We start from the raw sequence: 27,500 nt of genomic DNA on the forward strand, positions 1-27,500 counted from the left end.
ATGGTTGAATTGTTTACTAGAGCACAACATTGTTTACCAGACCACATAGTTCTTCACAGATCTAGCCTCTGAATTTTGCTCTCAAAGTGCACAAGTTGATGCCTCCTCTAACTTTCAAATGTACAAAATGTTCTTGCAGGGGAGTATTCCACCAACCACGGTCTCAAAAAAATTCCTGTGGGAAACAATGGGTTAAGCCAGCATCAGACTGGCCATTGATTGCCAACCCCACCCCCCCCCTCTCCCATAGCTTCACCATACCTGATGCCCTAGCGCCGCCTATGGCTGGGATGGATGTTTACAAACAGTTGGGTTGTAACTTTCTGGCTGACAAACCCAAGTTGTAATAAACTGTAGTTTCCAACTTACAGCTATGGCTGCCCCACTGTATTCTGTACCACAAAGGTCTTTACTAAGTGACAGCTGCCTACGAGGATCCGTATCTGCCAGTGACATTTCAGTCTTAAATGACACCTGCCAGGAAGTGATGTCTGGCAGTGAAACACAGTGCCATGCTTTTCATGTATGTATAATGTTATGCCAGTATAGTTGAACCGCTGAGACATACACCAATACTTACTGGCACAAGTTGCAACTGAAACATTCAAATATGTTGCTGCAATTAGTAAGGCTTAATCCAACTCTTAATATGTTAATAGTATGCTGTTTATTGTTTTAATACCTTCTTCTTTAAATTATGATGCTATTTAAAATGACTAAAAACTGATTCTTACAGAATTCTTGGTCATGAATATAGCTGATATAGCTGCAGCTCCACTTCAGCTGTTTATTATTAGACGATCACCATATTAGTTCAACATGGGGTTGCAGAAATGTTTCATTACCTTAACTACTTTGCCCAGGTGAGGAGCATCCTACATTATTAGTAATCACTCCACCACTTTATGATTTACCCATGTGCTTTAAATTACAAATCTGCTTCTCATGGTTTTATATTTCATTCCCATTGCATTCTGTATGAGAATTATTGATTGTTTGACAGTATCATCTGATTATGACCATTTTATTTTAAAGAGCAACAATTGTTCTCATAATCTGATGCATAAAGCATCATCCTGAGCACAAAATTAAAAGACTAGCATTTATTTATTTTTTGTTTTGCACATCTGTGCTGGGAAATTTGTCACAGCCATCATACAGTAAATCACTGTGATGTGTGTCAAATTGCTGCTCTGTTTAACCACTCTATTAATTGTGTGTGTGTTTCATTCCCTCCTAACAGCCGGCTAATTATGGGTACTGTACAGTATTTGTATTGGTGTGTGTGTGTGTAAGTGTGTGTCTGCTCGTTTGTTGGACTCTGTCTGTGTGTGTGTGTGTGTGTGTGTGTGTGTGTGTGTGTGTGTGTGTGTGTGTGTGTGTGTGTGTGTGTGTGTGTGTGTGTGTGTGTGTGTGTGTGTGTGTGTATTGTGCTCCTGGCGGTGTCAGGTAGTCCCTAGTACTGTGGTAGTTGGCACGCTGTGCGTCAGTGATCAGACTGATCAAAGACAACAAGAGAGGAACAGGCAGTGCTGCCAGCAGCTATCAGGCTGCCTGTCTCTGATGGCTATGGACAGGGCTCACAGATCTGCTCTGCTCGCTTGTGTTGAGCTGTGAGGAAATCACAGTGTAGCCAAGGTGATTCAGTGAACCACAGTTTGCTGATGGGAGCAGGAAACCTCACCTGATACATCACAGCTACATTGCCTTTAAGACCCATGGGCAGCATTTCAAGTGCAGTGTTGTGGGTATAATAATGTTTCTGGGATGAACTATTTTTAAAATTTTAATAAAAATCTATTTTTTGCTCTGGTCTGAGCTCAGGGATCAGAAACAAGAAAGAAGAGTCCCTGAAGCAGTTTAAATGTCTGTTGCTTGCATATATAGCCAACAGCAAAATGGATTCTTGCCAAAAGTATGATGGGACAATATCTCTAAGCTGTAGGACGTCTACAGTAAACACAGTTACACACTTTTGACCTCATGATCTGCAATTTAGTTTTGATACTATTGTAGATTGTGTTTAATATAGTTTGTTTTAGTTTTGGTTTCTAAACTGTACAATACTAATATTCATTTTGACATTTCAGCAGGTGTTCTTAAACAAGTTTTTTTTACCTGTTGTAATATTAAGTTTATTCAAATAATTATGTTGGTAAAAAACAATGAAACAGGCCTAAAGTATCTATTTCTGTTGAATTTTTTTTTTCTTGAATCTGTGATAAAGTCAAACTCTTCAGTTCCACTTGAACATAGTTCCTCTTAACTTCTGTAAAAAAAAAAAAAAAAAAAAAAAAATCTACAAGTGTTTCATCAGTGTGGTTTCAGAACTTAATCTACCCAGTAACAGTTTTCACAGTCTGGAGACATTATTATTTTTCAGATCATACAGAATAGTCTGCTCAGCAGTCCCTATCATAAGGACAAAGTGCTCATTCTCTCTTCGGAGCTCTTGGCCAACACATTTAGAACGGTCCCTTTAATAATTTATCCAGCCTTCTTCCAGGAAGCAATGCTATCTGGCCACAGGCTGGATCGATGGAGATCAAAAGACAGTGTTTGGTCCTAAATGCAATCCTATCCTGAAGAGGCACCGGCGAGGCTATTTTGGTGCCAAGCCCTGTGGCTGGCTGGCTGGCTGGCTGGCTGGCTGGCTGACTGGCTGACTGGCTGACTGGTTAGTCTGTTTAAAGGTTAGCAAAGAGGTTGGGGTCAGAAATTAGTCACACCGGTCACACTTCCAGCACACATCTATGGGAACATTTGCTTCAAAAAGACAACAGCTACTTTTAGGTTTTAAGAGTAGATTTGGATCATTTCTGGTTTTGCAAGGAAGTAATTCTAGGGTCATTGGTTTTGAAGAAGTACCTCATTAAGCCCCTGCAGATACATTATAGTTATTTGCTGCTGTGAGAGAGTGAAAATCTTATTTATTGCACCATTAAAGTTAATTTGAGTTTTGAATGCTATAAGATTTGGTCAGCCAAAAGAGGTTCAACTCTTTTCAACTAACTTTCAGAAATATAACAGTTTGCATGCAATATTTAAGGACGCCTGTTGTCACTGTATGTGTGTTGTGGCACAGCAGAGACACCTGTTCCAGTCTGTAATTCGCCAGTGATGGGGACGGCGGAGGGCTTTGACACGCTCCGTCGACATGACAGCTCAGACAGCATGGATGTTAATCTCTTCTAACTGCTCCCAGCCTAATTAAATCTTCCAGGGCGGCACACACAAGTACACACACGTGTTCTAAATTGGTCCTGGTTGTGCACAAGTTTTAACGATCTGGAGAATTGGCCCCACAGCAGTGTGTTTGATTCTAAATCTATGAAATTCTGTGTGTGTGTGTGTGTGTGTGTGTGTGTGTGTGTGTGTGTGTGTGTGTGTGTGTGTGTGTGTGTGTGTGTGTGTGTGTGTGTGTTTTTGTGTGTGTGAGCGAGAGAGACACACACACATGCAGAAAAGCAACAGCATTGTTATTTTATTTAGTTATAAGAGATTGCTCTATGATGGCTACATGTATTTATTATTCTGAAAACGGAGGACCTCACACATTCCCCAAACAGCTGTGGATGACATTTTGGTATAAATTTATTCTACCTCAGAACCTGTTCTAACTACATTTAAAGTTGTGCATTTAATCTGGACTCGATAAAAAAAGAATAAGAGTGAATCAAAATCAAACAGGAGAAACTACATGAAAGGTTTTTGCTGATTTTGAAGCATCTGTCAACCAGAGCCACAAACATTTATCTGTGTGCTTGCATTTGTGATAAGCTGTGGTCTTAGCAGATGGAAACGCAAGTACAATTTCATGCAAAAACGAATACCAAAATTGCACTAGTCCTCTTGATACTGAGCAAACACAACACGTTACTCCAACTGCCATCCAACAGTCGTGTTTGCTTGGAGCCCTGAATATACAGATGAGATGCAAGTGGAAAGAAAAAAAGGCCTTCCACCTGAAAAAAAGTCATAAAGATATAAGGTTTTGTCATTAAATTGTTTTTTCATAATATGACCCCAAAACTCAACGTTAGAGTAACCATTAGAAATACATGTGTGTATGGTTTGATAGGGCTTAAAAGCAGATGAAGCAGAATATGTTGTACCAATCAACAATTCTAATACTGTAACTGTAGAAAGCTGACGAGAAACAGACACACCGAAAGAACCCGTTACTACTCCAGATACTACGCTAAAGAATCACACAACAATCTTGTATCTTAAAAGTGGTACAAACATCTTCCCTTCTGGTCTCCTCTTGTCGGTTAATTGTCCAGGGTTTTTCCTGCCTCGCTTTCAAGCTTCTCAAAGTTCCTCTTGTCTTGTAGGTTAAAGACTGACTTTGTGATCTGATGTTTAGTCACAGCCTGAACCAAAAGATTCTCTCTAATCTGTTTAGCTTCAATGAAATCAGGAAAGCACAGAGGGAGGCTGGGACTTCTTCATGCCGTGTGGCTGCCTTCCACCTACCAGCCCACCTGTCTGCGTCCTAAACATCTGTCCACTGAGCCAGTGGAGCCCAGTTTATTTTACTTTACCTCTCAGTAACTTTCTCCCTGCCACCCATATTTAGCCCTGCTGTGTTGTTATCCTCTGTCTCTTTGTGTCTGTCCCTGCTGTGTGTTATTACAAGCAGCAGCACCTTTATTCTCTGCTTCACCGTCTCCCACCTTTTGTGCTGCGTATCGCTCCTGCCTGCGATTCAGCCTTCTCTTCTGTGTCTCTGTCTCCTGTCCAGCCTTAGCTCCCTCTGAGTTAAACAGGCCGAACAAATAGATTACAAACAGTGGGCAGAGTGAAGCTAAGGAGGAAGACAATCTGAATTTGCTGTGGGTAAAGAATGAGGAAAGAGGCTGTGCAGTCAAAGAAAGCCAGTGGAGTCAGAGTAAGGCTGTATTTGCCTGAGGGAGAAAAAGGCTGAAAAGTAGCTCTCGCAACAGATGTGCAGGGCAGTAAAGTGTAATTGAAATGCCAGCAGCAATGGTCTTATCTCCCTGCTACAGGAGCCTGCTGCCAGTCTCAACATCAGTTAGATGTCATTTTACCTAAGTCTGAATCAGCTTGCCACAATCCGCAATCCCTATTCCTCTGATGCTAGGCAGGAGAGGAAAAAAAGAGAGCAATGGATGAGGGGGGAGGGAAAGGAGAAAGAAAAGGAGGGAGAGAGGAGGGTGGGGAGTCTGTAATAGGATTTCAGTAGCACCCAGTTAACTTCCACCACCTGGACTAAGTTGGTAATTTGATATGCCCCATCAATAGGATTCATTTACTTCACTGCAGTATTACCATTGCCATTCATTTGACTTTTCTAAAAAAGTGTATTTATTCATTTCTCTTTTCACATTTTCCCCACTCCTCCTGATTCTTATTGTGCATGCTGGAGGTGTGGGGGCGGGGGAGGAGAAAGGGCTGTTCCACAATATTTTAGCTCAGAAAGAAAAGTCCTTGGTCCAGAGGAGGTGGAAAGCAAGACACCATGGCTGTCCTCTGAGCTCCAGGCAGAGCTTAATGTTTCGGGCCAGGCAGCATCCCTCTGGGGAGAACCGTAATGTCCTCCCAGATTAGAGGCTGGCACTCCTCAGAGGGGCTGCCTTTTTATCGGGAACTTTGTTACTGCAACATGGGATCATCTGCGGGACGTTAAAGCTGCTTTATCTCCTCACTGTAATGTTAATGTGTGGTGATTTGCTGTGTTGTTGGCGTTATCCGTGGTGGTAGTGGAACGCTTTTACCTCTCTCTGAGCTTCTTACGCTGTTTGGTGGTTTATATTTTACAGCCACTCTTATGTCATATGAGAAGGAAATGATTGTAAAGAAAGAGTCAATGACATTCCATAAGGCTGACTGTGTTATGCTTGTCAAATTCATACTTACATTTTGTTCAAAAATGCACTTCAAAATAAGAACAAGGTGCTTTGCTTGTACTAAGTAAAACAAATCTGCCAATGGAACAAAATAAAAATGAGCTTGGTAGGATATCATATAATAAGATGAAATATTTAGGAATTTTAAGATAAAGAGAGATCTTGAAATTAGCTGGGAAAACTCATTCTGAGCCATATTTCGTTTTGTGTGTCAGTTTTGTGTGTCATAATAAGTCTGTAATGCTAAAAAATTGTAGTATATTTTCAAGATATTCAAGATGCATTGTTTGAAAACAAGTCCCTCACTGAAATTGTACTTAATGATTGTGACTTACATTAGGTGTTGTTAGATATTTAGATATATGTTCTTAGCCTTCTTTGTCCATTGGCTTTGTTGATGTATTTCTGCATTTCTCAGCACATTACAAACAAAAATGCAAACAAACCAAAGACAAACTTTGAATACTAGTAGTGGTCAAAAACGCCACAGGGACTTTTATTAATTCGTGGCTTTAATGTTACTTTTCACTGTCTTTCAGAGAGTCATTTTCAATGTGGTCAACTTCTCCAAGACCAAGAGCCTGTACAGAGATGGCATGTCTCCTGTAGTCAAGTCTACCAGCAGGCCAAAATGGTAAGTGTGCAATGACAACATTAGCAACATTTCCACGAGCATCAGTTTAAAGGGGAATGCTCTGCACTTAAATGTGTAATTCATCTGTAAAATGAAACAGAGAATTTACGGAGTCTTTCCATAACTTTGTAAAACTTTTCTTCTCTGCCCAACAGTATACCCTGCCACACACACACACACACACACACACACACACACACACACACACACACACACACACACACACACACACACACACACACACACACACACATTGATACTTTAGATTTCCAGAGTGGATGCGTCTGGGCACATTAGCATGTGATCCATTGGTTGCCAGTATGACGGCTGTCTGATGTAATAACGCTTGACTGATGGATGCAGAGATGTGTGTGTGTGTGTGTGTGTGTGTGTGTGTGTGTGTGTGTGTGTGTGTGTGTGTGTGTGTGTGTGTGTGTGTGTGTGTTTGTGTGTGATTGAATGGATAGGTGTGGCAGGAGGGAGCGGGACTGCTGCAGTGGGGCTGGGCTGCCAAGCAGGCTGGCGAATCCAGCGGGGCGAGGAGGGGGAACAGGGTAGCGTGATGAAGTGTTGCCGTCCAAGAGGAGCCCTGACATCTGTCATCAGTTGATGGAGGGCATCCGCGGAAAAGCAAGGCATCTGCCACCCCGAGCCGCCTGCGTCTGCTAGCCTAGCACCCACACCGACTATACCGTAGCATGCCGGTCACAGGCTAATGGGAATAGACAATGGGCACGGCACCGTAGACAGGAAAGATGAACTGCTGTCGACGATACGGCACAGAGCAACATGATGCAGCTCAGCTCGGCTGGCTCGCTCTCTCTGTTTTTGACTCCATGTGGTGTAGTTGCAACTTTGCACTTAGAATCTTTTGTTTTGCTCGTGGCGTTGTATATGTCTTTTTTTTCAAAGTGCCAGCCACTGCTATTGTTTCATCCTGCGAACCGTTTATTTATTGCAGCGAAGGAGGCAAGTGCTCGCTTTTAAAAATTGGTGAAATTCCTCAGGCGAGAGTAGTTCCACTGTCAGTTAAGTAACAGGTCGGGTAATTAGCTCCCGTTTTCCAAATGGTCGTGACTCCTCATTTAACAAAATCTTAAACGTCTGAGGTGTTAATTTGAGCAGCAGTCTTGCTGGGTCATCCTGCTCTCAGAGCTTTTTTTGTAATACGCTAATCATGCAACCCTGACCATGTTTATGTTGCAATAAGCTCTCATAAATAGGTATTTAAGTGACAGACACGGCAGGAGGTACCGTAGCTGAGGCCCGACTCCAATTACCTCCCGAGGCTAATACTGTTTTAACTGCTCCTCTCAGCACTGTGCCATCCAAAAAGGGCCTCATGTGTCATGCACTTATAGAGCCATTTTCAACTGTCTAGGGCTTCCTAGACCGCAGCTGACATTGTTTGTGTCCCCACAAAGTGGTCAAGATGCTTTTAACACAACCTCCTCTATTTGACTTTCCACGAGCACAACAAAACACAGACAGCTCCTAAAGTAGCAATCTTCTTTTTGACAGTTACAGATATGGAATAAATAAAAAGGCAGAGCGGGAGAGCTTCGCCTGTCTGATCCAAACTCACACAGGACAGGATAAAGAAGGTACAGAGAGAGAGAGAGAGGGAGGGATAGAAAAGGAGAGAGAGAGAGAGAGAGTTGGGGAGAAACAGACGGAGAGAGTAGAGTGTGCAGGAAGGAAAAAAACAAAGTACAAGAAAAAGAGATTACTGAGACAGGTAGACAGGGAGGAGAGAATGAGAGAGAGAGAGCAGGAAAAGATTGCTCCCCCACCACCCACCACCCCGCGTCTGTATTTATCAAAAGAATCGTCAGTATTAGCCCAGGAGTTGAAGCCTTTATCTCCCCGTGCAGGTGCCTCGTGTCCTGGGGCCCCGGCATCGTTTGGTGCTGGAGGCTGCAGGGCTTGGCTGGCCTCGGCTAAGCTGGGCGTCTCAGTGAGAGACAACTGGCAGATTACAGTCCTGCAGGACGTTCACCGCTACAGGTGGAAGGATCTTTACGCTATCCCTTCCTCCATCCCTTTTTTCCTTCCATCCTTCAATCCTCAAGCCTGGAGACATCAGAGCAGACAGAGGCCCCGGATTTTACAGTATCGTGTGGCATTCAGACACGGCTACAGGTTACCTGTTTGATTTATAATGAATGATGGACAAGGACTACATTTCTTTTGAAATGTATGACAGGTTAACAATGGGTTTTATTCCTTAAGTGCACAGACTACCAGCAGCATGAATATTATCCTTTGTCATTAAAGTAATAGCAAATTAACCCTATACCTTTTTCTTTTTCTGGATGTAAAACGATCAGCCTCATGTAGATTAATATGTATAGTTGAACAGCTGCTGAAAAAAACAAAACCTCTTCATCTTGCTAACATGAGTTGCAAGATTTGTCCCTCTCCGTAACCCCCCAAAAATATTATATCTTTGAAATTAAAATTGGCTCTTGTGATTTGTAATTGACATAAAAAATCTAAGAATTTGAGAAAAGGAGTCATTGTTTATTGGGAAAAAGAGTAAACCATATTTTCTTGTACCAGTCTGTTGAAGACAACAGCCCCCTTGGTGCCACTTGGTGCCAACCAAGCTCCCTGCGGCCCGCTAGTTGTTAGACTGCTAGAGCAAAGAATTGCCCAGTATCCTTATTTTCCAAGGATAAGCTAATTAGAAAGTCAGGCAGCGTGGTGTAATGCAGCTGTTGGAGGCCGGAATGCCGGGGGTGGAAATGGCCACGATGGCTGCATGAGACCGACTGCATCAACCAACAGATGCTTGGTAGTGAGTCCCGTGTGGAGCGGAGTAGAAGGAGAGGCAACAGTATGACAGCAGGAGATGTTTTCCAATACTAAACATCTTGGCGACAATTTCAAATTATCACAAGGTCACAGAGTCCTAAGTGACATCTTTAAATGCCTTGCTTTGTCAGACCAACAGTCCAAAACTCACAGATATTCAGTTTGCAATTGTATTAAATGGAGAAAAGCAGCAACATGTTCACTTGTTGAAAACATGTGAAAATGTTTTCTACATGAACTATAAACCATAAACTATACTTTGGTATTTTTGCTTGAAAAAGCACTGAGATGATGAATTGATTATTAAATAATCATTTGCTGATAAGTGTATGTTGTGTGCTAATCTATTCATCCATGTTTCATCTCTACTACGTGTTTGATATCAAATACATAACAACAAACCTTCCCATCTATGCAACATAAAGGCCATAATTCAATTAATGACTTTAGTGCAACATCCTCATTGACATTGTGTTTAAGCTTCTATTGATATGAAAGACAAAACAAACCAACACAATTTACATTTAATTCTGACATTATTGTCACTTTAACCTCTCAAGCTTAAACACACATCTTCACATCATTTCTAGCTTATTAGATCCGTGATGTGTAATACACTGGAAATGTTCTGATGAGTGGTGTCTCTTTTAATTAACTTTCCACTCCTTCGTCAGTCAGTAGGTGGGTGGATAAAAATAGCTACACCTCTAACTGAGCTAACAGATGAACAGTCAGAGTTGGAGGAAATGGGTTTGCCAAACATTGCTTCTAAAGTTAGAACCAGCCAACCTTGATCAAGGGTAAATGTTTTTTCCTCCTTTTTTTTTTACAGAAGGTAACAGAAAATGGGAGTGCTTTTCAAGCAATCGTGCTGAGCTCCAAGTCATTCAGTCAGTCAGTCAGTCAGTCAGTCAGTCAGATTTTCCACCAAATCCTTCCTGTGAGCATGTGATGCAACACCATAGTGAAATTCTATTTGGAGATGTCTGCCCCTCCGTCGTGCTGCGTGTTAGCAGTAATTGTTGTGTCAATCAGCACAGCTCGGGCCTGCCTGCATCCCCCTGCCACTTGTTAAGCCCCGGCAGAGGGCGAAGGGTGAGGAGAGGTGAGGCGGGGTGAGTTAAAGAGTGGATACCTCCACTGCCCTGTATGTCTCTCGTTTCACACCTTTGTCTGTCTTTACGGTGTTTTTTTTCACCTTGAAACTCACTTCTTCTCCAATTTGTCCTCTCACCTTTTTTTCCCAGTTTTATACGTTTCTTTGTTATGGTTCTTCGGGCTTTACTTCATACACTATATTGTGCCTTATTATCCTGGAGTTTTGTTCTTTGTTCATTCATTCAATTTTATGCCGTAATGTTTGGATTTCTCAGGTTGTCAGATCTTCAGTTGCGGTTTGTTACTTAACTTAAATCACAGACAAAAAAAAAACACATCACACAAGTTTCAGGGTCCCATTTTTCTGATACAAACTTTTGCACATGTGTTGTATTTATATCTGATTAAACATTTAAACACAAACCCAACAAAAATGACGAAAAGGATTTAGCACAGAGGATGCACCAGACCCACTGATATTCTACACATACAGTACTGTAGGTCCTGCAGTATGAATGAAAGTACACATCCTCCCTCATAAAGGAAACCTCTTATCCAGCACCACACACACACACACACACACACACACACACACACACACACACACACACACACACACACACACACACACACACACACACACACACACACACACACTTCCCGTCCTCTAACGTCCGTACCGCTGAGCCGCTGAGCCGTGCCTCCGGACTGCTCTGACAGTAGTGAGGAGACGGGCCCCTCTCTCGAGGACGGAGTGTCAGGCAGCAAATTGAAGACAGACAGACTGTAAAGGTTGTGTGAGAGCTACAGTGGACCTCTTTGACTCCCCCCCCCCCACCCCCTCGTTCAGAAGGGGTCTACACTGTCCTCTTCCCTCTCCCCTCCTGCTGCTCAGCCACTTGCCCAATTAACCATGCGGCGTGCCTTTTTAATAATAGACCTTTTAATTGTCGACAAATGAAGAGTGATGTAAAATAGCTAATAGCTTGTGCTAATTAATAGGGGAATTGAACGCTTGTTAATTAAGGGCAAACAGGACAAGGACCGGCACGGGTAATTTGAGCAATAAAACCGAGACTAACGATTCATTTCCAAACAGACTCGCTTCATAAAAACATCAAGCGACCCCCCGTTTGCTGTTTGAGAACACTTGAGGCGCCCATCCTGGCTTTTAGTACGACCACCATCTCCCCCGAACTGATTCACACACGCGCAGACACACTTAGTCAGAATATCCTGGATTTTCAAACACAAGACTCCCCACAGATGTGATGCAACAAAACAAAACACAACTATAAAGTGTGTCTTCAGAATGAATAACAAAAAGAATTTGCTACAACAAGCGTCTCAGTGGTATGATACGACATCTGAGTGGCGTGTTAGGTATTAACACCGTGTATTTAAATTAATAAATTCCCCATGTTGTTGTTGACTTACATTGCAACCAATTCACGATGATATTTAGCGCTAGACTGTCTCACCTATTTCCCTCTTTGCTCGTCTCCCTGTGGTCGTACTTGTTAGACTGGAGGCTGAAGGGAAAATAAATGGATTGTCAGCCGTGGCTTTACACATTCACTTGTCTTCCTCAAGAGACCGGAGAAGCTTTACTGACTTTTTCACGTCCATGTTTCTCAATCTCACAGTTTTACTGCAATGTTTTACTGTAACATAATTTTCATTACACCTCTACTGTGCCTGCAGCCTGTATCTCTGCGCGTTTTAATTTAAAACAGAGACTATATTTTGGTGCTGCTTCCTTTCTCTCAACCCCATTTTGAAGTTGGAAACCGTAGCAATCATTCGACAGACAGAAAGGCTATGGGTTTCATATAAGATTCTTAGATTAAATAAAAATGTTATATATGATGTTCCCTCTCCGTCAACATAATCTGTGCGATAAGGGAGACGGACAAAATCTTTTAATAAAAACCAAGCGCAGGAGAAAGGGAGTGACACACGCATACACACACACACACACACACACACACACACACACACACACACACACACACACACACACACACACACACACACACACACACACACACACACACACACACACACACACACACACACCTAATTATCTGTCACCAGTTCGACCGCCGAGAGGAAATGGAGTGATGTATGAATCTGTGAGTGAATATTGGGAGGAGGAAAAAAGAGAATACCTGATGTACTGTCGCTGGGAAAGTCACTTGGTAACTCTGTAGCCACAACGTGGAGTGGTGTTCATGTTCCGTGGGAAATTACTTCCCTTTCCGCATCACTCCAGTTGTCTTTAAAGACTTGAGAGAGGAAAGTGATCACAAAGCTCTGTTTTATTAGATGAAAAGGCATCCCCCCTCCGTTTCCACGTTTCTATTCCATCCGGGAGTCTCTTGGGTAGGACAAACGGGTGAGGGAGACAGAGAGGAAGAGAGAATGAGAATCCCCGAGCAGAACAATCAACAGCACATGCAGCTTCCTTGTTCCCAGAAACTCATTTGCCTTCTGCCAAAGAAAGTGAAAGAGGATTATGTGGGAGAAATAATGGGACAAAATGTAACAAATAGATTAATAATCTTCTAGATGAGGATAAGGAGCGTGTGTGAGTTTGTGGGCTGCAAATGTGCACAATAGTAAGTGTTTGTGCAGAGTTCCCTGCAGAGAAAGGAATAGGAAGAAGAAGAAGAAAAAGGAGTATGAGCGAGCGGTATTGCGACAGATAGGGCAACCTGCTCCTGGCTCTCCATTCAACCCACAAATGACTTACCTGGACAGTTTTATGTTTGCCTGGAGGAGAATTAAAAAGGCACTTCATTTCCCCTTTTACAGGCTGGGTACGCATGTCAGTGCGTACCCAGCCCCCCCCTGAAAGCGCTCTAATCTAAATGCTTTTGTCAGGGGAGATTTGGTAGATTGCAGCAGGCAGAGGTACAAATTGGTTGTGTCATCTTATAATGAACTAGGTGAGGCGTTGCAGTTTTTCTGCAGCCAGCAGTCCCCTGATTACTGTACTGTAAGTCAGCGCCTGCCTTTTAGCATTGTAGGCGGGAGACCTCACCTTCACCTCTCTTTGTTCAGGCAGCCTGCTCTCGACGACATTGCAAAATGTTTTGTCGTTGTAAACCTCGTGTGACACGAGACAAGTTCTTCTACGGCTCCTCCTATAGTGTTTCTACACACACGGGCCCACGCTGGATTTACATTGACATTGCATACATAGCAGCCAAGCCTGCAGGCTGTGCAGAATATTGTGAGGGTTTTTTGTGTGTTGATGCTTGGCTATAGACAGTTTGAAGCTCATTGGGGGTGAGTTGACCCCCTGACTCCAGCTAAAGGATTATGGGTATCTCAGCGATTCCACAAAGCCTTTATATCAGGTGTTTACGGGACACATTAGGACACTTTGTAGGACTGGTTGATATCTGTATTCTTCCCAACACGAGTCTGTGTGTGTGTGTGTGTGTGTGTGTGTGTGTGTGTGTGTGTGTGTGTGTGTGTGTGTGTGTGTGTGTGTGTGTGTGTGTGTGTGTGTGTGTGTGTGTGTCAGACACTGTAATGAATTCAGATGGTCAGCTGAAAAAGCTGAGGTCAACAGCGGTGTGTTGCACATCAAGTATCTGCAGCTGACGGGCCAGCTAACTGTTCTCCTCTCTGAAAATGCATCCTTGAAGAAATCCTTTTGTCCCCTAATTGGGTTTGTCTCTCCTCTCGTTCTGCACACGTTGATGTAAAAACCCTCTCTGTGTAGATACCCGTCAGTATGAGCCTCATGGATGGAGTCCCGCACACACAAACTCAACCTCCATTTGCTCTCAACACAGTCCTTTGTCTCAGCTAGCTGACATTTGAGCATCTCCCTCAGTTACTTTCTCCGAACACATTCAAATCTTTGCTTTCACCTTCTTTCTTTTTTTATCAGGACACTTCCATGGATGTGTTGCTTGTATTATTGGATTGAAATATGTCTCCTCTTTGTGCTGCTCCAACGATGTCATCTGGGTGAAATGGAGTGTGAAGTTCGGGGATTGGACTGTCTCAAAACTTGTGCCTGTGATTTAATTACTGCAGCAGAGTTAAGGTTACAAAAGGAAAAGATACAAAGGAAAGAGAGAAAGAAAAAGATTGAAATACGACGAGTTTGATAGAATAATTATGTGGTTACCCTCCCTCCATTTACCGACTAATTGATTATCCACATAATTTACATCCTACCTATATATCAGGGACACACAGTTATGCATTGGCGCTTATTGCATTATCCTTGCACAATGTAATTATTGTTTTGCCAATATTTGTTCGTGACTTTTGCCATCAGATCTATTTGGGCTAATGTTTGTAATCAGGGAAAACACCTATGAGTGAAAGTATCGGAGGAATGAATCGATATATAAAAATAAAATAATAAATAAATTATTATTATTACTTATAATTACTTACTTATAATAATTATTAGAAGGGGAAAAAAAAAATAATATATATATATATAAAACATCAAATGGCAAACATGTATATGTATTTGTTTTTTCTTTCAATTAGGGAGGTCTGTTTCTTTATATTTTTAAGAATCAAAAGTGGGCGTTAAGATACAAAAGGTTGTATCTTAAGGCCCAACAGGTTGACACCCCCTGGTATAGACCACCTGAGAGAGCCCACAGTTGAATCATCTGTCACCAGTCCATTTATAAAATTGTTATCACTGCAAACCTGCATCACTGTCCACCAAACGATACGGGATAAAAGCTTAAACTGACAGCAAAAATAGCAGTGCACCGGCTATTAGGCTATTGTCTTCCACTAGAGTGAGAGCCATACCAGCCAGGCTGTGTGTGTGTGTGTGTGTGTGTGTGTGTGTGTGTGTGTGTGTGTGTGTGTGTGTGTGTGTGTGTGTGTGTGTGTGTGTGTGTGTGTGTGTGTGTGTGTCTGTGTGTCTGTGTGTCTGTCTGTGTCTGTGTGTGTGTGTGTGTGTTTTTGCCTGGGTGGCCCTGGGTGTGTGCATGACATGTGCACATGGCTTCCACTGTGAATGTGTGCATCTGTTTGTACTCGCTTGTGTTTGTGTTTGTCAGCATGTTTGTTGACGACACTGTAGGACATCAGGGTGGGATTGCTCTGAATGTGAGGAAACAGCTCATCTGAATATAGATGGGTCCCATCTGGAGGCGGCTGGCTTTGGCCCTTCATAATTTTGTAAGCAGCTAAGCATCTGGGGCCCGCTAATGAAACTAAAGACATGGGAAAAAGACCCTCGGCTACCGCAGGCTGCCTGTAGCTGTCGTGAATGAAGGGAGGGAGGGAGGGAGGGAAAGGAATGAGGAAGAGCGGAGGAATGGATGGAGGGAGACATGGGTCAGGAGGAAAGAGTGTGCTGAGAATATCAGAGGCCTTAAAGAGACCTAGATGGCTCCTTCGAGAGAACAGGCAAGAAAGCCAAGTAGGCCATTAGAAGCCTGAGCCATAAAATGAAGACAGTGGTGTCTTTATTGTGGCCCATTAACTTGGATGGTCATGCAGAGATAGCTGCACTATGTGCCACTGTAATGAGCAATATAACGATGCCACAGCATAGAATGATGCACTGTTAAAAATCCACTCTGGTTAAATAGAATTATGTTAACTGCTAGTATCAGATTTTAAAAGCAGTTTTTACTCCCTAATACTGCAGCTTAGCTACATTTTGAGCCTGATCTACAAGCGAATCCCAGCTGGATCTTTTCTCCTCTGTCACTTTTCATATTTTCTTGACATATGCATAAAACTGTAAAAAAAAAATGGCAAAGGCATTCATCTTGAAAAAAAAAAGGTGAATAAGGAAAAGGTTTAGTGTGCATACTGTGTCTCCTGGCACTAGGTATTCCTGTATACCCTGAACCTTACTTTGTCACCACTGCTCCCACCCTTTGCTTCACATCTACTTGCCTTCCCTCCAATAATGTCCATGACCCTGAGCAACAGTACTGTCCACAGTGGCTACTGCTTGTGGTTTGCTTAGGGAATGGAAAGCCATAGGCCCCTTTTTTTCTTAAACTTTATTATTATAGCCCCGTTATTCCTCCCTCAGCCTGATTTCCCAGAGGAAATGAAATGAAAAAGCAATTGGTTCTCCTTTTTATTACTGTCATCTTTGTTTTCTGTCCCAGAGAGTAAGATTGCCTGATCTCACAGAGTTGCACTTTTACCCCCCATCTGAAGTCACAGGGAAGAAAAACAATAACAGGGAAAATAACAATCAGCATCATAAAAAAAATGACCTGTCAGAAAAGGAACGTGTCTGAAACTGGCAGGGCCGACCAGCACGGCGACACCCACCAGTTGTTTATGACGGGGGTGAGTCAGTCGGAGTCTGGTGGTGGCCTTCGCTATCCGCCAACTCCCACAGTCCAGGAAAGGATGTTTTGGAGGAGATTAGGATCACAGACGGTTGGGGGGAGGGGAGGGATGTGGAAGGGAGGGAGGGAGGGATGGGTGGGTGGAAGGTGAAAAAGACGAATGGAGGGGAGGAGATGGCTGCAAAAACAAAAAGGGTGGGCTAAAGGATAGAGGAGAAGGTAGAGAGGGAGGGGGAATGAGGCGGGCTTCACCGAGGTTCTCCTTCTAACCCCGCGGAGACATGCTGACGGGGGATCAGACTCCTCATGCACAGCGCCTCAAATCATTTATTCATCGGCTTCATTAAGAGAGAATTACAAGGCTGCTTAAGGACCCCCAGGTCACTCACTGTTCTCCATCATCACTACTCCTAATGAAAGCCTCCGGTGTGTCCTAACCGTCAGCTGTTTATGGGTGGTAATATTGTGGATTTTGAGGGACAATTACCGTCATCTAAAGGACAACTTTGCAACGTTTTATATTTAACTCTGTCACGTTACGCTCTTAAGTTGTTGTGTCACTTTACGGTACGTGTCAGTGCAGCGGCAGATGTATAGGATGCTGCTAATCAAATGTAATGACACACACTGATTTATGCTAATTTAGCATCATTCTCATAATGAATGCCTGTGATTTTCAAACGGCAGAGAGTAACCTTCTTTTACAGCCAGTGTCAGTCTCTACAGTATCTCCTGCCTATCTCGTCAAACTTCAGCCAGCAGACAGAACAACACAACAGTGATTGTCCTCGGGACCTTCACACGTGTAATTATAACCGGGGAAGATAATTAAGGAGGCGGGGAGGAAGACAGATCTTGTCATTTAGTGAACAATGCTGTCCAATCTACTCATGTGTATTCTACTTTCTGAATTATCAGCTGACATGTCGGCGCAATCAGCCAGAAAGCTCTTTGCTCGGTTTGAAAGCCATGAATGTCAACACACAAACCCCTAATCTAGTTAAGATCCACGAGTTAATGACGTCTGAATATGCATGGGGCAAAGAGTAGGAGTCATGTTGTCGTTATCTCTCAGAAATCTTGCCTCCTGGTCATCAATCAGTCTGTCAAAGGGCTGTGTGAAATATTCCTCATTTATTTACGATGATGATTATATGATTATATGATGTGTAAAACTGGAAATGATTTTTCCTGCTACGTGTCTTTTCTACTTTATTAGGATTATGTGGTTAAAATAAAAAGTATTGATATATCTTGTGGAGTGTATGCTGGGAGGTGGAATAAATACACCTGAAGTGTTACATGGCCAGCGTAGGCAGCTGAAGTGGGTAAAATGAAAATATATTTTTTCGGTAGAAATAGCGATTTACCAAAATTTGTCACAGCAGTGCTTTCAGCTACATGCTAACACTAACATTGGCAAAAATGCTCACAGTGACGATGCTAAGATGGTCTAGTTATGTTTACCATGTCCACCACCTGAGATTAGCCTGTTAGCATGCTATCAGTTGGGAATGTCTTCAGTTTCGCAGGGATTTCGGCCATGACCCAAACCAATGTTGGACAATTAAATGATGGTACTATTTGAAACGTTAAGGGATCACCACAGTTATTACGATTCATCCTGAGCGGAACAGAAGATATTTCACTCAAAACCACAAATGCCAACCTCAGGGTGTTGATAGACTCCAAGTCAGGGGAATCACCAAAGTGAATGGGAGTCATTATCTAGGAATCATGAAAGATAATTGTTGAGATATTTTAGTCCAAGTGGTGGAACGACTGATACACAGACAGCGGCATCCTAAAATAAATCTCATTAGCATGGCTAAAAATATAAAATAAAATAAATCGTTACCATATCGATACAGAAGAAAGATGTTCTGAACAGAATCATTTGCACAACTCAAAACATTTCAACAGATTTCAGCGTAGCTGTTAAATGATTACTTTTTCTTGAGTGCAAACTAAAATTTAGCCTTATATGACTTAAAGTCAGAAGCAGTAATCTGTGGTCATGTGTGGGCTAGAAGCACACTTGTAGGCTCGTAGTAGAGAAAGAGCTACAGAGATTGAGAGTCTATAGAGTCCCTGCATAGGGACCCAGTGATGCATTCTGCTCAGTCGGCTGTAAAAACGAATGAATATATAAATAGAAATGTTTTTTGATGCATTCAGTGGGCAGGTCAGGGTTTGAATTTGTTATGATTTTTTCATGCGGGTCTGGGATTTAAATATTGAACACATACACATGATCCCACACACACTCAATTGCCAACCCCTGTCTCCCTCTCCGTCTCCGCTTAAGGACGTGTGATGTCACTTCCTCAGGTCTCCCTGCGCTCTGATAACGGGCTGGAGGCTGGTGTTAAAGCTTAGCTCATTTACAGTAAATCAGCACCGTGGATATCTATATACCAGCTATGTATATGTTTGCCACAACATTGCATTTATATAGGGACTTGCTTGTTTGTATACATTCCTTAAGCATTAGTTTGTGTGTTAACCTATTAGAGGTGTGCCTCAATGTTCAATTCGATGCTCCTGATGCATCTCAATGCACCAGATCCTCAATTTTCTAAATTACTACACAAGGCTACTTTTTATTCATGTATTACAAACAGTCAGAAAAATCTCTCTCTTTCAAAAATCAAAATACAACAGTCTAATTTAAAAAGCTGCATCTTTTCAAGCCAGTACCTGTGTGAGCCTCCGAAGAAAATAGATTTCACAAAAACAAAACATAAATCCTTCTGCATTACAAGAGTGCTGTAATCTACAAAATTTAGGTTTCCACACAGCAGCTCTAAGACACAGCACTGAATTCCTCTGGCATTTTACACTGCATCAATTCACCTAGAGGCTTGCAGACTTTTCCTTTCTCGTATCTCTTCTACTCTTGGGTGTAAGTCACTTCATCGCCCAACAGAATAACTCCACGGTTGAAACAGCCTGCAAGCACGTTTTTTTCAGCCTAACATTAGTGAAACAGGGCAGCTGATATTGGTAACAAGAGCAACAAGTTAGACCGCCATGTGCCATCTCTCTGCTCCGCGCACAATGAGTTTGTGTGTGTGTGCAAAGCTCCACCGTCAGTGAAACATAGAGATCAAAATATAGGAAAGAGAAAATAAACTAATGCAAGTAAATGACAGCAAAGACTCCCACTGAGCTGAAATGAAACCTCTGTCTCTGCATCGATGCAGAATTGCCCACATCGTGATGCATCTTACAATCGTGATCTTTCCACACCTCCAGTGAGTATGTGAATATGTGCAGGAAAGGGCCAAACATATGGTGGTCCACTTCCATTTAACTATATGTTTGCATACCAGCAAACAACCACATCTCCCTGTGCATGTGTGTGTTTTTGTTTGCACTGTGTATCCACACTGCTTGGCACCTTCCTAGCCCCCCTGGCCAGGCCAGCAGCTGGCAGACAGAGATTGCCCACTCATCAAGCCACTTTATCAGCGGGCTCACAGAGTTCAAGGGGGGCTGTCAAAGACCAAGCTGAGGAGGCTCCTAGCTCCTTCAATACCAGCAAAGCCTTCCACGACTGGTGTCGAGTGGCAAAAACTTGGCCAGTGAGCCCTTAAAAAAAAAGTGGTCGTGTGAGTGAAGTACCACAGATAGTTTGACAAAAGCTTAAATAAAGAACAAGAGCTAATGTGTTTGGCAGTGAAGCAATGCCGCTCTATATTTTTCAGTGCGTTTGGGATTCCTCGGCTGGGCAAGGTGCCCCCTTCTAGTTGAAAAAAAAAAAATGACAGTGTTTGGAATTTTGCTGCTGACAGACACAAACACAGAAAATTCACTATTTCTTGCCAAGAGCAGCCTTCAATCCTCACTAAATTATTAACCAACAGAAAATACTGGCTGTCACCTTGTTTTAGTGGTGGGTGTTTTGAGATGCTCCGGCAGTCTGGTTTTTGATTTATAAAGATTCCGATTGCTTTTCTTAAACTTCGACATTGAACAAGCAGCTACAGCGTGAGTTAAAGCCCCGCTCAAGAACAAGGTGACATTACAGATAGCTGTTGATGGGTAGAGTAGAGCACAGAGACTCTACTTGAGGCCTTTAAGGTTTCACAGTCGGGTCTCAATAACTTCGCACTGAGATTAACTCATGCACGTCTCTGCACCTCTACACTGCAAATACGTAAACCCAAAACAGTTTTCACTCTGAACCCAGTATTGTCCATTCCTGGTCTCCTTTCTCCATCTCACCCTCCCTAACACACTCCCTCCCTCCTTTGTCCTACTTAGCCAGTTACTGCAAAATCACTTATCTTCACCTTGCTTCCTCTGTCTCCTGCTAATACACATTAGCAGCCAGCAGCCATATGTAATAGGGCTGTGCCTGCCCCTGCTGGTGTAATGGCTTTCTCTGACACTTCTCCCATTAAATGTGGTCAGGCGGCACTGCACAGGAACCCTCTGCACACTCTAAAATATTGTGATATAACTACCATAAACAAGCCGGCCAGTGTCAGCGACTTTGAGAATAGCGGCCTGGACTACTTTTTGGTTTTCTTTTGGTTTTGTTGTACTTTTCCTTTTTCCTCTCTAAGACTTTCCTGCCTTGGGCTCTATAAACCTTTTTACCAACAAAATAAGGGACATATAGCTACATTATAAAGCTCATCAGATTACGATGTGACTAAGTGGACATGTCTGCTATATCTAATGGGCCTGTTTCGTAATCTCCCATATCTCTACAGTGCCACATACAGTAACCAGATAGCATCGGCCGCTCCTTCCTATGTGTGTGGTGAAACCCGGGCCAAGTCCCAGATAACGCGATCATTGGCGGCATCCTCAACTGTTACTGTGACAAACGAGAGCCCTGATCCCGCGCGATAAGCGACGTATTCATTTGTTTAATTAAAACAGCTTGTCTCATCGTGGCGAGGGGTCATTTTAGAGAATGTTAGAATTAAAGCAGGTAATTAAGTAAAGCTCCAGATAAGAAACCCCCACAGAGGTTGCTGCTTCAGCCAGTAGGGAAGGCAAACTTAATCTATCCCCTCTGCAATCCCACAAGGTCATTCACTTTATTAAAGTCTGATGCTGCTACCACTGCCCACCAGCCCAACATGATGAAATATGTAATGTACTGGTTGGGAAGGAGGGAAAGAGGGGGGGAAGAAGTGACTACAGCGGCCAACAGCGCAGGGTAAATGTCTATAATAGTACTGCTACACAAAATAAGGCAATTAAAGACTGCTTGTTATCTTGTCTATGAGAACAGCAGAAGAACTTGTACAGCAACGAGCACCTTGACAAAGATATTTGTTTGGCAAATGGAGTGTGGCGTTAATTATCACAAGCTGATTAAAGGCACCGAGCGGGAATGGATGTCGTTTGTCTTGCCATCCTAAGACTACGGCAGCCAGCCAGGGTCATTATTTTATGGGCCTTTCTGGGCTATTTTTAGAGCTGGGGCTGGTTTCAGAAATGTTCCCCAGCACACAGGTTTGCTCATTCATACAGTAGTACAGTGTAATATCATAAGGTAAGCAGTCAAATGTCCTGTAGCGGTGATAGAAATGTGAGTATTACTAAATGGTTGTGATTTCGTCACCAGTTGAGTCAGGACAGACTGTATTGCTTTTTTTATTTTTTTTGATGATGATTTTAGATAATGAGCTAATTGATGTCAAGTCAAAGCACCCACACTCAGCCATATACATACATGTGAATATACGAAACAAAAGACTACATCAAAAACTCCAAGCATATAATACTGTTTGATTGTGCTTAATGTGTTTTTGAGAGTAGCCTTCAATCTGAAAAGTACATAGGAACTATAGCTGTAACATGAAAGCAGTGGAGGAGCAGCATTAGCATTAAATACAGATACTCAAGTAAATCTCAATTTATCTCACTTAAGTGCAATACTTGTGTTAAAGTACCTAGTTACTTAGTGTGTGTTTGGGTTGTTTAGGGGGGTTGGGTGATCTAAAATAGTTTTGGAAAAGACCATAAATTCTGTTTCTATTTTGTGCATAAAACCAGAATATTTAACGGCTAAGTAGTCCAACATCTCTGCTCCGTATTTGTCAGATCTACTAGCCAGCTCCCCGTCCCCTCTATTAATCTTTCATTCTCTGTCCTTCTCACACATGAACGTTCGTTCCCCTTCAGCACACACACACACACACAAACACACAAACAGCACACACACACACACACACACACACACACACACACACACACACACACACACACACACACACACACACACACACACACACACACACACACACACATATGCAACCCTCCACAAGCCCTCTCAAGGCCAGGAAAACATCTATGCCCATTTTCCTATTTGATTGGGTGTCAGCGTGGGGAGGAAGGGGGACAGGTGTGATGCATAAAATGACCCTGCAACTCCATCACACGCACGACAGCTTTATGGTGAGGAGGTGTTTCAATCATGCAACTGCCCTGGAAGGCATCAATCAGTACACACATGCAGGCACACCGATCAGACACACACACACACACACACACACACACACACACACACACACACACACACACACACACACACACACACACACACACACACACACACACACACACACAAACACACCAGTACATGTTAACACATTCTCATCATGATGGCAGGAAAAGGGCAGCAGAGCAGGTGAAGTATAAGTTCAAACTTTGCCGCAGGCACAAAATACTTAACTTTAACTCAGATATGGGATTTTATTTTAACTTTTTACTTGATTAATTATTGTAAGGGGTCCTCGGGCTTCAAATATTCATGAAACTACATGGAATATGTAATTTGCCATGGACACATACAAAATCTACTAAAAAAACCAAAAATGAAATATATATAATTATATATATATATATATATAAATAAATTATTTTCAAATTATTTCCTCCCTCCCTCATCTGATCATAATAACCAGTGGGGATTTTGGTATGTCATGTTCGTTGTTCCCAGTAAGCCTAACTTGATGGCATTATCCACATGCGATGTCCAACTCTGGTCTTTTACCAGCCTTTCTGTAACATGTTTCAAGTCTTAGACTAAGATGATATTGCTACACTTGTTTCCAACAGATCTCAAGTTGAAAACCAAAGAATATGACTGTATTGATTTTTGGTCTATTGCAGTCAAAACAAGTGATAGCTTTTTACCTGGAAGAAAACGTTCCCACCTACAATTGGTGCTTGGATCAAGGATATGGTGCAGTATATATTTATGTAGAGAGTAATGTAAACCTTGAAAAACAAATCTGTTTTTTTGTGAGGGAATATGGAAATCATTTAATGATTTTATGAAACGGGAGATATGAGAGCTTCTACAGGAGGGAAAGTCCAGAAGGATACTTCTAACAAGTTCATCACAGAAAATCCATAACAACAATGACCAAAGCAATGAAGCTATTAAGTTGAAGTCAAATTAGACCCGGGACGTCCAAAAACACAGTTAACAACTTCACTGAGTTTGATGTGTTAGGACAGGATTTTGACCCACTGTCAGGGGTGGAATCATTCAAAGCCTACATGTCTCAAAGCAAATCAGAATCAGCTATACAAGTATGTGTACACATACAATAAATCTGACTTCCTATACCTTTGTGTTATAGTTGGATGATTGTGCAGCATCATTTGGAACAGCAGTGTGGTTCAGTGAGTAAGGAGACCTTCAGCTGGAAAGCTACGACCCCCCCTTCTGTTGTCAGGTGTTCACTTTGCTGTATTGTCCTTGAGCATGAGACCATGAATCCCCACCAGCCTCATGGGTGATCTTCTGCAGATGACCCTGCTATTTCTCCAGGCAAGTGAAAATGTTTGTTTCACCTTGGGGCATTATTCCCCCCAAAAAGATAAAAAAAAGAAAAAAAGGAATTAAATACTCCAACATGCTTGTTTTAAATATTGTTGGATTGCACCGACTCGGTTGAATTGATCCCAACCCTGGATGTTATAATACTTTTCTTGGAGCCATGTATGTCTGACTAGGCAAAGAGCAGTGGTTGCAAAAAAAACAAAAACCTCTCTGTGTGGCTGCAGCATGTGAGGGACACGCCTATACAGCTTCCTTTAAGCCACTGCAAAGAAAAACAGAAGTGCAGAGAGAGGCCGTTTGTGTGCAAGTGTGAGAGAGAAAGAGATGGAGATATAAATGGGGGGGGGGGGCATCCTTGGCATCCTACATGCATGTGAGTGTGTGTTTGTGTTTGTGTTCGTGAGGGGTTAAATGAAAGTCAGTGTGCACACATGGGGCATCATAAGTAGACATTGAAAAATGAGAGTGGAGCGGCTGTACAGCTAGTTTCCCTGTGGGAGCAGCTACAAGCAGGCGTACGTACCTTTGGTGATAATCGCTTTGTGTGTGTGTGTGTGTGTGTGTGTGTGTGTGTGTGTGTGTGTGTGTGTGTGTGTGTGTGTGTGTGTGTGTGTGAGAGAGAGTGTGTGTGTGTGTGTTTCAATGTGTAAGTGTGAGAGAAAAATGAAAACTGGGGAAGAAACGTAACAAACGCAAGTTTTAACTTAGTGTGTGTGGTTGTGTCTGTGGTGTGTGTAAGAGGGACCGTATTCACATTAACCCTTTCCATTTCTCAGAAGCATCCATTTGATTAAAGAAAGAATTTCTAAAGGATTCTCATCTTCAAAGAGTATAGACTTAATAAGCTGCCACCTTCAATAGGTTCTATACTGAAGTGAGCCTTGAATGAATGTTGTTGTTAAATACTAGTTGCTTTATTTATATGTGGTTCAGATACACCTAAGTGTAGGAGACTATATGTATGTTGGAGAAAAGGTCACCAACATAAAGCCACTGAGGTTAGTAATTGCTTAAAGTATGTCGCTTTTATTCTATAGCAGGGAGCCTTGCATGAAATATGACATTCAGAGTGACTCTTCAATATAAAGAAGCAAAAGTCAGACTGATCACGTAACTGCTTAATTAACAACATTTAAATTGTTGTACTTCAAACATCTTGAGACAAGCTAAACCTACTTCTTGCTTGCTTTTTGTTTTTCTCTTTTACAGCCTGGCCATAACATTATAAGTCATGGTCTTACAAAAAGAAGACAGAATACTATGTTTTGCAGTTGTTGTTTTGAAGGAAGTTTGCTATTTTGCCCTTGAAAGGAAATGAAAGGTAGGCGGCCAACAACTACTTTTCCCCTGTCTTCTTTTTTTCACCTCCTCTGTTACTTTACACACATATAGTGAGTGCAAAGCACTGCAGAAAACTCTTTGTCTTGATCGGCTGTGTACTGAAAGTAGCACGTCAGCAGCATAACACCACAGCTGTAGTCCTCCGTCAGTGTCTACACTGGATCTGTTCTGCCACTGTACTGCTGTGTGCTTAGACACATCTTGACAGTTCTCACAGCCAGATATACAACCGTACACGTGTGTGCATGAGCTGGAAGACAACAGACTTAACTTAGCATGAGAAGTAGTGAGTGCACATACACCAGGCAGAAAGGTCTTAGAGGTCATTTAGGATTTTTCCGGCTTATAGCTGGGTTTTTATTAATATCAGTCTGGGCAATAGTAACCCATTTATTTGTATAAATAGAATGTTTTGTTCAGAGATGATATGTGCATAAACATTGGAGCATTGCCATTTTATGTTTTTGTCAAGTAAACATAGTTACACAGCCTCTGTGTTTGTTGTAATCATGTTTATGTGCACTTATGTTCTAGCAATTTCCTCACAATATTTGACCAAATTCACATTTCAAGTATGTCCAAAGGCTCTGAGTGGTTAAAATCTGCAGGCCATTGTGTAACAGAAATATTACGCAACAGAGCAACCCATTATTCTCATCACATTTTACTGTCAGAGTACGTACGTTGTCAAAGAGATTAGATTTCATCAACACGCTGAAATGTTTCCCAGAGGAGTTAAGATGTGTCCTCATGAGTTTCTTTAGTTATCGTTATAAGGATGAGGAGAACCATCAACCTTCAGAATGAAAAAAAAGAAAACGATCAAGCTTTTAAATGAATCCAAGCTGCCATAAAAGGTGCAGTGTCTTTTGAAGAGAGGCCAGTTCCAGCTGCTCCATCATTATGTGAACACAAATAGAGCTTTTCTCAGGACTGTGTGGGTGTGTGCTTGATTGGCACCTCGCTCTAAGCTTAGTTGTGCCTGTTACAGCGGAACAACTTGCAGCTTTGTGGTACTTAAAATACTTTAGAAACTCCACATTAAATCTGTATGAAAGGAAAACATAGCTACGCTCACCTCTATGACATGAGCACGTTTGTTGCACCCAACTGTGATGTAGCAATGCACTACAGCGCGCTGTGAAGGGTGTGGGCAATGCAAGCAGCACCAAAATGATTGTTAGCGTTGGATTAACAACTCTCTCCCAAATCCAAAAAAAGAGAATCAAAACACTAATGTGCGGAACTGCTCCATAGACAATGAATTTGGGAAAGATGTTTAAGATGGCATGAGGGTATATAGATATAGAGATTACATTGGTACATTTTCTATTTCAGAACTGAGAACACTGCAATAGAATAAAGCTCATTTGTGTATAAGACAGAAAACAAACTTTTCCAATCCATCAAATCACTCAACCATTCACTGACAGCCGCTCCATAGACTACTTAGGTAGTTCCCCTTTAAGTGTTTTGAGCAACAAACATAGCTCACAGAGAAAATGGATTCACTTTCTCATGAGTTAAAAAAAACATGTATTAAATGATAATAACATCAGCCACGACTGCATTTTAAAAGACACATTGTTCTCTAACTATCTTAA

At 42.2% G+C, this 27,500-nt stretch overlaps 1 protein-coding gene across 1 annotated transcript in view; it reads left to right on the top strand.

Annotated features, from left to right (window-relative positions):
• The window catches only part of agbl4 (AGBL carboxypeptidase 4), a 255,172-nt gene that overhangs the window by 100,229 nt on the left and 127,443 nt on the right, over positions 1–27,500 (top strand). Inside the window, exon 4 of the mRNA XM_054603430.1 lies at positions 6,413–6,507. Coding sequence (XP_054459405.1) covers positions 6,413–6,507 — 95 coding nt within the window. The remainder of the gene's footprint in view (positions 1–6,412; positions 6,508–27,500) is intronic.

Source organism: Anoplopoma fimbria, chromosome 8 (genome assembly GCF_027596085.1).
Source record: "Anoplopoma fimbria isolate UVic2021 breed Golden Eagle Sablefish chromosome 8, Afim_UVic_2022, whole genome shotgun sequence".
Lineage (NCBI taxonomy): Eukaryota > Metazoa > Chordata > Actinopteri > Perciformes > Anoplopomatidae > Anoplopoma > Anoplopoma fimbria.